At 33.1% G+C, this 11162-nt stretch overlaps 1 protein-coding gene across 1 annotated transcript; it reads right to left on the bottom strand.

The window, feature by feature from the left end:
* Positions 1 to 5918: 5918 nt before the first annotated feature.
* Positions 5919 to 9434, bottom strand: LOC134239920 (uncharacterized). Its single transcript, XM_062722052.1, has 5 exons — positions 9319 to 9434; positions 9108 to 9233; positions 8110 to 8280; positions 7227 to 7356; positions 5919 to 6992 (listed from the first exon to the last, which is right to left on the bottom strand). Exons 1-5 carry the CDS (start codon positions 9416 to 9418, stop codon positions 6824 to 6826), a joined length of 696 nt encoding a protein of 231 aa, XP_062578036.1. The 5' UTR covers positions 9419 to 9434; the 3' UTR covers positions 5919 to 6823.
* Between the last annotated feature and the right edge of the window lie 1728 nt (positions 9435 to 11162).

Below are 11162 nucleotides of genomic sequence, written 5' to 3'. Positions count from 1 at the left end.
CCAAACTTGCACGGATGATACATCTAAGGATGCATACTATCGGCTTGCTTCGGATGTGAATTGACCTACATTTTCCGGTTGAGTGAACAGGTTATTTTTTTTTTGGTGAGGTTTCATTTCCAAGTAACTATCAGCCCTATGTTGACCAAACTTGCATGGATGATACATCTAAGGATGCATACTATCAGGCTTGCTTCAGATGCTGAATCTGACCTACATTTTCCGGTTGAGTGAACAGGTTAAATTTTTTTGGGCAGGTTTTATTTCAAAGTTACTATAAGCCCTATGTTGACCAAACTTGCATGGATGATACGTCTAAGGATGCATCTATCAGGCTTGCTTCGAATGCTGAATCTGATCTACAATGTACTTTTTCCGGTTAGTGAACAGGTTAAAGTTTTTGATGCATAATTCATTTCCAAGTAACTATGACTTCTTTAATGACCAAACTTGCACGGATGATACTCTAAGGATCATATACCGGGCTTGCTTCAGATGCTGAATCTGACCTACATTTTCGGGTTGAGTGAACAGGTTAAAGTTTTTGGTGCAGGTTTCATTTCCAAGTAACTATAAACCCTATGTTGACCAAACTTGCATGGATGATACATCTAAGGATGCATACTACCAGGCTTGCTTCGGATGCTGAATCTGACCTACATTTTGTGGATGAGTGAAAATGTTAGTTTGTGATAATGTATTTTTTCCAATTAACTATGAGCCCTATAATGAGCAAACTTGCAGGACAACATTTTTAGGATGCACACTAATGGACTTACTTTGGATGCTGAATTCGACATACTTTTTTTCAGATAATAGACCAGGTAAAAGTTAGGGGTGCAGGTCAATTACCAAAAAACTTGAAGGCTTATATAACATTGTATAAACCAAACCAAACTTGCACAAATGTTGCATAGGAGATGAAAACTTAAATTTGCTTCAGATGCTTAATTTTAATTACATTTTCATGAACAACTAGTTTAAAAATTTTTTATGAGGTCTATTTTGATGTATTCGATCAAAATTGCTTAAATATTTTCATTTCTGGAATGTACACTTTTTTTTTTAATTTGTGACTTTGCCTTACTCAAAGACAACATTCGTTGAGGTGAGCTCTGTAATCTCTGATTACCTATGTTTTAATTTCTCTTTGACTTATTTCTTAACTCGCAAAAAATTTTATAATGTTCTTTTTGTCCTGATTTTCGGTTTTGGGTGGGCCTGGTCCCTTTCACTGATAAGGTCCAAAATTTGTTGAGTGATCCATGGCTCGGTGCGTTGCTTAAGCCTGACTTCTTTTATGGGGGCAATTTCATCCAGAACTTTATTAAAAATTTTTTGGAAACTTTTCCACGATTCATTCACACAGTTTGAAAAACATTCATTCCATTCCTCTTGTATTAATTTTTCTTGTAGAATTTCTGGACTGTAGTTCTATAGTGATCTCAATTTTACAGTGTTATGATGTTTGAAGTGTCCTTTCGATATACGTCAAACAGTAAATAATGGAATGGTCGCTGATCCCGTTGATATAGTGTCGAACTGCATTAGGTTTTCTTTTCTGTTTGTTAAAATGTGGTCAATTGTTGTACTTGTTACGTCTGTGATTCTCATAGGTTTATCTATTATCTGTTGTAGATCAAAAATGTTCAAGATTTGAGCATATGCTTTATACAAAGGATGTGCTGGCTTAAAATCAATATTAAAATCACCAAAAATGTATGTTTCATATTGGCTCTCAAAGATTGGAGACTGTTTTCAAAATGTTCCAAAAAGTCAGATTGATTTGGTGGCCTATAGTAGATTCCAATTTGGATAGGTTTTGTTTTTGGCAAGAATATGTTGATAAAGATTGCTTCTAAGTTGTTTTGGTCAGGTAGTCGAGAAAAAGCATATTTATTTAATATGTAAAGACAAACTCCCCCTCCGTTTCACACCGACCTCCTAAGAATGGAATAACCATCTATGTTAATCTCATGTCCAAAACCGATTCATCTAACCATGTTTCTGTAACTCCTATCACTGCTGGTTTAGATTTAGATGCTAAAAGTCGAATTCAGATATTTTTGGCAATATGATTGACATTAAGATGAATAAAATGCATTCCTTTTTGTTTAAAACATTCAAAGTGTAAGTCATTCCCTTCATTGTTGATTTTTGTTTCATAATGTTTAGGTCCTGGATTAACTTCTATTCCTCCTATACATAATAGTATCTTCCAAAACGATTTTCTATGTGTGGATAATCTAGGTTTGTTAAAGTTATTTGTTTCCAGTCTGAACCATATGAAAATAACTTTTTTCATCAAGCTGACTCTTGATTGTTACACTAAAATCGAAATGTTCACCTGGATTATATGTACTGTTTCTACTGTGTCTTTGTCATTTTTGAAAGAAGTGAACAAATTTGTTGTTTTTTCTTTGAAAGACACTAATTGACTGATGCTTGGGTTCTTGAGTTTGCAGGATACTACTGTTATAATGTATAAACAGATTCCGAGGCGCCATATTTGTTTATGTTGACACAATCCGGAAGTAGGTCGTTCATGGGTAGACAACTCTTCTCTTGTATATTTCCTTGAAGAAAATTATCTACTTCAAAAAATTGAGTCTTTACCTATCTGGCCTTTGTTTATGTTAAAAACTTATATGGGATATCACAACTGCAGTCTCATGCTATTTGTATTCAGTAAATCACTGTTTGTTTTGATTTTAGCTGGACTTTTTGGGGCCGTTTCTCCCGCGCAGGGGGTTGGGTATTATTGGAAGGTTTGTCTGAAAATTTATACACATATTATTCACCATATGAAGGTTTGCACCCGCTATTTTCATCTTTATTGGATGATTATGTATGAAAATTGATGTTCGAGATTTGAATTTTACAGGTGTTTTTTTTTTATTTTTATTTTGTGGTCTTGTACAGACCTTTCTCACAAACTATTCAAGGATTTATCTAAAATTCGCAACTTTTAATTCACCATATGAAGGTGCATCTGGAATTTTCAACTTTATTTGTAATTTTTTGCATTTTACAGGTTTTACTTTTTATTTAAATTGACTTGTTCATTGTTGGCTCATTTATAAGGTTTGAGAGATAGAATCTAAAATATCTGTACAAAAATGTGACCTAGTACAGCTTAAAACAACTCATTAAAACAAAAAAAAAGAAAGATCATCAAGTGTTTAAAACAGTTTTTACAGTCCATAGAAGATAATGTAAATTCAGTTGTCTCGTGGGAATAATGACTGGACATGCATCCAGTTAAAGATAAATTAATGAGTTTGGTGTTGAAGGTTGTTAAGGCATATCTCTTATCAAGCGTGTGTGTGTTATCAAATCTTCAGGGAAGAAGGCACAAGAATTAAAGATCTCTCTTCTCTTATTCTCTTAATTTTAATTTATTGTCTGTCAAAGCACTTCATTACTGGATGACCAAGCCTTTATTTTCAAAATGAATTTGATATATCAAGATTAATTTGATTTTGTATAATGATTTTTTTTCAACAATTAGTTTGCAATGTGTCATGACACAGTGTATATTTATACCCGCACTTTCAAAAAGAAAGTTCGGGTATATTGTTGTTACTCATGTCCGTCCGTCCGTCCGTCTGTCACACTTTTCTTCCCTGAACTCCTCCTACATTTTTCACAGTAGCTTAATCATCCTTTGGGAGATGGTTGGGGGTGTCATGTGCAGTAAGGTTTCGGAATTTTGATCTTGCCCTGGGGGGACAAATGGGGGTCGAAAAATGACGTTTTTTATACAAAAAGCCCCTTCTTCCCTGAACTCCTCCTACATTTTTCACAGAAGCTTAATCATCCTTTGGGAGATGGTTGGGGGTGTCATGTAGATGTGCAGTAAGGTTTCGGAATTTTGATTTTGCCCCGGGGGGTCAAATGGGGGTCGAAAAATGAGGTTTTTTATACAAAAAGCCCCTTCTTCCCTAACTCCTCCTACATTTTACTCAGCAGCCTAATCATCTTTTAAGAGATGGTTCGTGGTGTCATGTAGATGTGCAGTAAGGTTTCGGAATTTTGATTTTGCCCCGGGGGATCAAATGGGGGTCGAAAAATGACGTTTTTTATACAAAAAGCCCCGTCTTCCCTGAACTCCTTCTACATTTTACTCAGCAGCCTAATCATCTTTTGAGAGATGGTTGGTGGTGTCATGTAGATGTGCAGTAAGGTTTCGGAATTTTGATTTTGCCCCGGGGGATCAAATGGGGGTCGAAAAATGACGTTTTTTGTACAAAAAGCCCCTTCTTCCCTGAACTCCTCTTACAATTTACTTAGCAGCCTAATCATCTTTTGAGAGATGGTTGGTGGTGTCATGAAGATGTGCAGTAAGGTTTCGGAATTTTGATTTTGCCCCGGGGGTCAAATGGGGGTCGAAAAATGACATTTTTTATGCAAAAAGCCCCATCTTCCCTGAACTTCTCTACATTTTACTTAACAGCCTAATCATCTTTTGTGGGATGATTAGTGGTGTCATGAAGATGTGCAGTAAGGTTTTGGAATTTTGATTTTGCCCCGGGGGGTCAAAAGGGGGTCGAAAAATGACGTTTTTTGTGCAAAAAGTCCCGTCTTCCCTGAACTCCTTCTACATTTTACTCAGCAGCCAAATCACCTTTTGGGGGATGATTGGTGGTGTCATGTAGATGTGCAGTAAGGTTTCAGAATTTTGAATTTGCCCCGGGGGATCAAATGGGGGTAGAAAAATAACGTTTTTCATACAAAGAGCCCTGTTTTCCCTGAATTCCTTACATTTTACTCAGCAGCCTAATCATCTTTTGGGAGATGGTTGGTGGGGTCATGTAGATATGCAGTAAGGTTTTGGAATTTAGATTTTGCCCCGGGGGATCAAATGGGGGTCGGAAAATGACGTTTTTTGTGCAAAAAGCCTTGTATTACTTGAAGTCTTCCTTAATGTTACTCAGAAGCCTAATAATCTCTTAGGAGGGTTAAATACTTTGAAAATTATGTAAAAAATCAACGTCAAGGGGTAACAAGATGTGTTTGTGAAATACTATGCGCCCCGCGTCAGACAAAGTATGAAAAAGCTATTTTTAGCACATAGGTCACAGTCCAACAAGGTCATTGACCTTGGTGTTGTTTGTAAGAACTAAATTAGTGGTGTATGCATACTAAATATGAAGTTATTTTTAGCATACAAGTCGCAGTCAAGGTCACAAGGTCATTGACCTTGGTGTCACTTGAAAGAACTTTATTAGTGGAGTATGCATACCAAATATGAAGTCTCTGTCTTTCATGGTTCAAAAGTTTTGAAGAAGATTAAAAGTTTGCAGACAAACAGACAGACAGGACAAAAACAATATACGCCTCGGATCTATCGATCCGGGGGTATGACAAAGATCTGACAATAATGTAAATAAAGTCAGCCAAATTCGGCGAATAGCTAGTGATAAGATACATTTGATTATAAAGTAATTATAACAACAACAGAGTTAATTAAATGCTGACGAAGTTGCTTAAATTTCTTATTACATCAGCTTATGTGTGAGTAGTCTGCATCGGTTTAAAACTAGATTATACTCAGACTATCAGTTGGGAGACAACACAATGGAGATAGTTATATATGAAGTGCTAGAAAAGTTAACGATAAAAAAACCGAAGCCATTCCGTTTGCTATGGAATTTGATAGTAGTTAGTTTTCCTTTATCGTTTAGAGTCAGTAAAACATACAGAAATAAAAAAAATGTTGCAGAATCTGTGGTGTATTTTATTTCAAGTTCACTGTGATAAAACGACTTGTCATGTGAAAGGAAATAGCTTTTACTAATTGATTAATTAACAAAATGATATAATTTAATTTGCAAATAACAAATAAATATGTAAGTAAAGATTGAGTTTAATTTTTATTGTAATCATTCTAACAACTTAACTAAAAAGGAATATTTACAAGCTAATCCAGAAAATTTGTGAACCATTTAATGAAAAAATAAGAAATCTAATTGATTGCAAAAAACTGTTTTTGAAGATACGATTGAAGTGTACATGTAGTATTGAAAAAAGGGTTTCAACAAAATAAATTGCCTTTGATATTTTGACCTCAAAATAAAAAAAAAATTCTTAGCCCATTAGACACTAGAGGAACTGTGAACAATAAGCTCACTAATGATACCCCTCCCCCGCCTCCCATATAAATATAATGTCAGTGGCCATGTTTTGTTGTGGGAAACCCAAAATATGTGTCGGATCAAGAAGTAAAATAAGAGGTGCACAATAGCATTATGTAATAAAGATTTTGTTTCATCAAATTTCATGCAGTGGTATGAGAGGAGTTGCAGATAAAAGATGGGTTTCCCGATCGAGAGCGTAACAAACGGACGTATGGACATACCGATTACTGCAAACTCTCCCGCTTTTCAAGCGGATGAGGGGTATAAAAATTATGATATATAATTTTGCCCAGAAAAGAAAAATAGTAACACATTTCCATTTTTCTTAAATGAGTAACATTGTCCTTTGAACTCGACATCATTAGCGGCAATTGTTTGTCAATAATACACTGCTAAAGCTCAAAAGGCCCTTTAAAGATCACCTGCAAAGGTAAGTAATTCAAAGGGAGAGAATGACAGGCCAAACAGACGAACAGATAGATAGGCATACCCAAATAAATACCCTTTCTTTCAATAAAAAAGGGACATTTGTTCGAAGAAAACTTCAATTAAAAATATTACAATATATTAATAGTTAGTTTCATTTTAGTTACTCTACATGTATGTAAATGACATATAACGTAATTTTATGAAAAAAATTATAAAGGAGAAATATGAATTCGTCAGCTTTTCAAATGATGATATTATGAAATAGGTTCTAAGTATGGATTCTTTTCAGTATTATGTATTTCTCCTATGGTACTGTAAATATGCGATGATGTTCTATCCTGCAACTCATCAAGCGTAAATCCATTATTTTGAAATGTCGTATAAGAGTTATCGTTCACAAGAGGTCGATCTTCGTGATCATTTCTACAAAAGATGATTTTAAAATAAACTTAACTCTTTAATTTAAAAAACACTGCAGTTTCCAATAATTCATTTCTTCTCACAACTTTTAAATCGTTACTGATTTCACTTATAAATATTACTTCATGCAACAAAAAACTCATTATTTTCAAAATGGATACACTCTCGTATTCTTATACAAATATTGAACTAGAAAACTTGAATTATAATCTTGTGTTTATGCCTAAGAAAACTTACATCGGTGGTTTCTTTCGCTTAATGAAACAGACTATAGCGGTAATAAAGGTGACAATAATGATGACGCCTCCAACCGAGGATCCAATGTAAACACCAGTTAACGATGGTGTCTCATCATAAATTTCAGCTTCTTTAAAAACACAAAAGAATAAGTTTTGAAAACATATTCTTATCTGTAATATATATTCGTATCTTAGATCAAATAATTGTGTAGTTTTTTTTAATGATATGCCTTTCCTTAAACTACTGTTTAAGGAAAAAAAATATGCAAACAACTTTTGCAAAAATGTCTCTTCAAAGAATATTGAAAGGAAATTTAATAACATCTGATTTCATTTTCTTATCATCAACTAAAAGATGCGAATACTTTTTCTTTCAAAGAAAAAAAAACCTAATTAAACTAGACTACTTATATACATATACTTTTATGTTTTAGGGTTTTGTGAACAGTAATCAGAATTACATTTTATCTAAAATGACCAGTTAAAAGTGTGTCCAATTGTTAAATGTATGTTCACTTGTTAATTTAAGTATAATTGAACAAACCTCTCCACTTAAAATATTGTGCTACAAAATCGACATTACCTGTATGAAATTTGAAAACTAAAAACCAATTATAACTTAATATGCTTTGTTATACTTTTGTTTAAAAATATGTTTTATGACTATATTTTATCTTATCACACTTTTAATGTAAAGAAATGTTTTGATTGTACACCTTTCAGGTTTATATGCTATGTAAAATCGATGAGCAAATCCATATAAAATACTCGCAAAGCATATGGGCCAAGATATACATGTATAACTGTGAGCTTTCTTTCTTGATAAGTTGTAAATGAAAAGTAAAATAAGTATACGAATAAAGATTCTGTAGAATAAAAACCTGTACATAAAGAAGATGGGAATGGAACCCATTGACCGTTATTGTCACATGTAATCGTTTTGCTGTTAAGAAGTCGATATCCAGGTTTGCAGTCAATAGTACAAGTCTGCCCAGGGTAAGGCAAGCAGTTAAAGAAGTTCACATTTGGTAATGAAGTAGAACATCTAGAAACTGTAAAAAATAAATATATTGAGAAAGCTTCGTGATAAATATATAATAACTTCGATACCTACATTTTCAGCGCACACATTTTCAAACAAAAAAATGTGTTAATAAAATTTATACTTATTTTATAAGTTATGAACTCTTTTAATAACCAATATAGTTTTAGTTTAAAGACAAAGAAAATATCAATATTTTTCAAATATTGTAATATTACTTTTTAAGCTGACATGATTATAAATAAAGATAAAGAATCCAGTCTGGCGACATTACTTCCTCTTTAAAAACTTTGTCAGAAAATCATTTAAATCTCTTGATAACAAATTAAAATCACCGTATTTAACTTTCGTTATCTGTAAGAAACAATTTGAAGCCGAATTCTTTTAATTGAATATGGCATAAGGGGATTGCAACGAATATATCTAGATTTAAGGTTTGGTTTTGGAAAGTTATAATATTAATGTATAAAGTTATATATAAGATGCACGCACACAAGTTCTCCGCAAAAACTCAATGCTTTAAATCCAGGAAATATGTACCTGTAGTTTTATGAATGTTTGCGTTATAAAGATCATATAAGGACTATAAATGGAATACATCTTAGTTGAATAGACTCATCACAGTGAATACCAAGGCAATTACCGAGCAACAATCTCCCGGAACATAATCCCTCAAAATGTGGGTGAAAATGCACACCTTACGCCTTAGTTCGTCTTTTTACACAAATATCTTTTCGGGGATTTTCCCCGTTTTATTGAAAAAGAGCAATTGTGAATAGAGGATTAATTTGGTTGATAGTGCTACATGTAGAAGTAACAAACAAAATAATAATGAACCTCCTTGACATGTTTTTTGGTCTGCCTGTAAGTCAACATTATCCTGACATCCACATGTTCTTCCAGTTGGTGTTGGAAAGCAGAAAGTACTGCAATTACCGTTCTTCTTTGAACAAAGTGAGCTCACTAAAATGAAAAAGACATTAATTTGGACAAGTTATTGCTAGCAATGATCGAAATTGCCTATCAAAGAACTTGTAAACCGATATACCATCTATTCTTTCATCTGCAAATATCGCCAAGCTGTCCAGTCGACCAAGTTCAGGATGGTTTGACATAAAAACCTTTTTTGATCCCGTTGATTTATCCATTTTTGTTATTCGTCTATTTGATACAAAAAGATAATTGAAAAATTACATTAACATAAATAAAAAATATAAATAGGGACTCAAAAAATCTTATTTTTGTATTCGATAAGTCGAGATAGATCTTTAAGAATTTTTAAATGAGACAGAAAAGATTTATTCTTACTTTTACAAATAAAAAATGACATTAATCGTTGCTCCTTTTGAGTATTCATTTTACGAGGGCCGTTCAAAAATTACGCGGACTTGTTGCACAGAAAAATTATTTGACGACATAATCGGGCAAAATGTCATACATAATATTAAAGAATCTTTACTTATATGGTCTTCAAAATTTCATATCAAAATGTTGTAAATTGGTATCAATTTTGAGTGTATTTTCAAGACAAATCATTAAGTTACGGAGCAGCAAAATCTTTGACGTTAAAGGCATTATAAAAAAAAATATGTGATTGAGTTTTCATTTTCTCAACATTTTCCCAAGAGTACCTGTACAGTTTGAGTTACCTTATCTACTCAACATCCAAACAACATTTCTTGTCAAGCTTAAAATCTATTAAACAAGAAAAGAATATTCTTTTTTTGTTTTAAAACCAAAAACTGCAGGTATTTTTCAGAAATAGTGTGATATTGGTGACTGTCAATCACGTTCTTTACAGTCCGGATAAAGTTTTCGTCGATAATCTTCTTTCCGTCCTCCCGTATAGCCTTTTTACAGATCTAGAGGTCTAACGGTCTTAAATTTCAATTTGCCATTTGTGGACGAATGTCACGAATACCCGAATTTACTACATGTTTTATTATGCATATTTTGGATCTATGTTGGCGATATCTCGAGCATTACACATAATTTAACAAAATGTGGTGCGCCGTCAATTCAGGAGACGTCATTTTCACAGTCGTTTTCACGGTAATCGCATCAGAGAAAAATCACTATATTTCTGTTAGTCACGCCACAAATCTAAATACATAATAATAGAACAATTTAAAGATACATTTGAGAAAATTATCGAAAAATATCGCGAATTATAGAAAAGAGATGAGTTAAATTTTAGGATTCCGATTGCTTTTGCTTCAAATTTTTTGTCGTGCTCCGTACCTCTTCATCAGCGATATCAACATACCGATAATTTTAGCAGAATTTTTTAAAAATTCAGATATTTTGCCCAAAATTTATTGAAATCTTTAAGATACATATTTCTGTGAAACTTCATAACTATATGACGTCTATAAAAGTAAATAATAGCACAAAATTTGAATGAGCGAATTTCTGGAGGTTCCATCATGTGTATATGTGCAAGGCATTTTGCACTGTATTTGAAAAAGCAGAAGTTTCTCTCCTCCAACAGTGCCAAAAAGAATAGCCAAATTTTATATGTTTACAGTAATTTGTATATTATGAATTCCCAATGATGAAAGTTTATTTCTAGGTCCTTCACAAATAGATAAAGGAGACAGCCTTGTTTTGTTCAATCAATGTTCAGTTGTTAAATATAGAAAAAGTTCAGCATAATCTTTAGGCAAGTTAGAGCTGTAAACATATTCCAGGAATTAGAAATTGACCAGAAAAATTGACTGTTCTTCCTGAAAAACTCTCGAGAGGGACGTTAAACAATATACAATCAATCCTGTGTCAATGTTATCTACCTGTTTTAAACTACAGTTCAAATCCAATTGACATTGGGAGAGGTTATATGATAGTTTCAACTTTGATGTCCCAGGTTCTAATATTAGGATATAATTTGTAAAT

The sequence above is a fragment of the Saccostrea cucullata genome, unplaced genomic scaffold (genome assembly GCF_032062105.1).
Source record: "Saccostrea cucullata isolate Sc308-1 unplaced genomic scaffold, CSIRO_AGI_Scuc_v1 ctg17004, whole genome shotgun sequence".
In the NCBI taxonomy this organism is placed as follows: Eukaryota; Metazoa; Mollusca; class Bivalvia; order Ostreida; family Ostreidae; genus Saccostrea; species Saccostrea cuccullata.
The sequence above is the reverse complement of the archived record's forward strand: the minus strand, read 5'-3'. Positions and strand labels throughout refer to the sequence as shown.

What these genes read in the sequence shown, in the direction of transcription:
- LOC134239920 (XM_062722052.1), bottom strand. Translation starts at nt 9,418, where the DNA reads ATGGATAAATCAACGGGATCAAAAAAGGTTTTTATGTCAAACCATCCT. An exon ending in CCAAAAAACATGTCAAGGAG is followed by an intron (nt 8,281 to 9,107) that starts GTTCATTATTAT and finishes TATTTTTTACAG; the next exon opens with TTTCTAGATGTTCTACTTCA. An exon ending in AAGCGAAAGAAACCACCGAT is followed by an intron (nt 6,993 to 7,226) that starts GTAAGTTTTCTT and finishes CATCTTTTGTAG; the next exon opens with AAATGATCACGAAGATCGAC.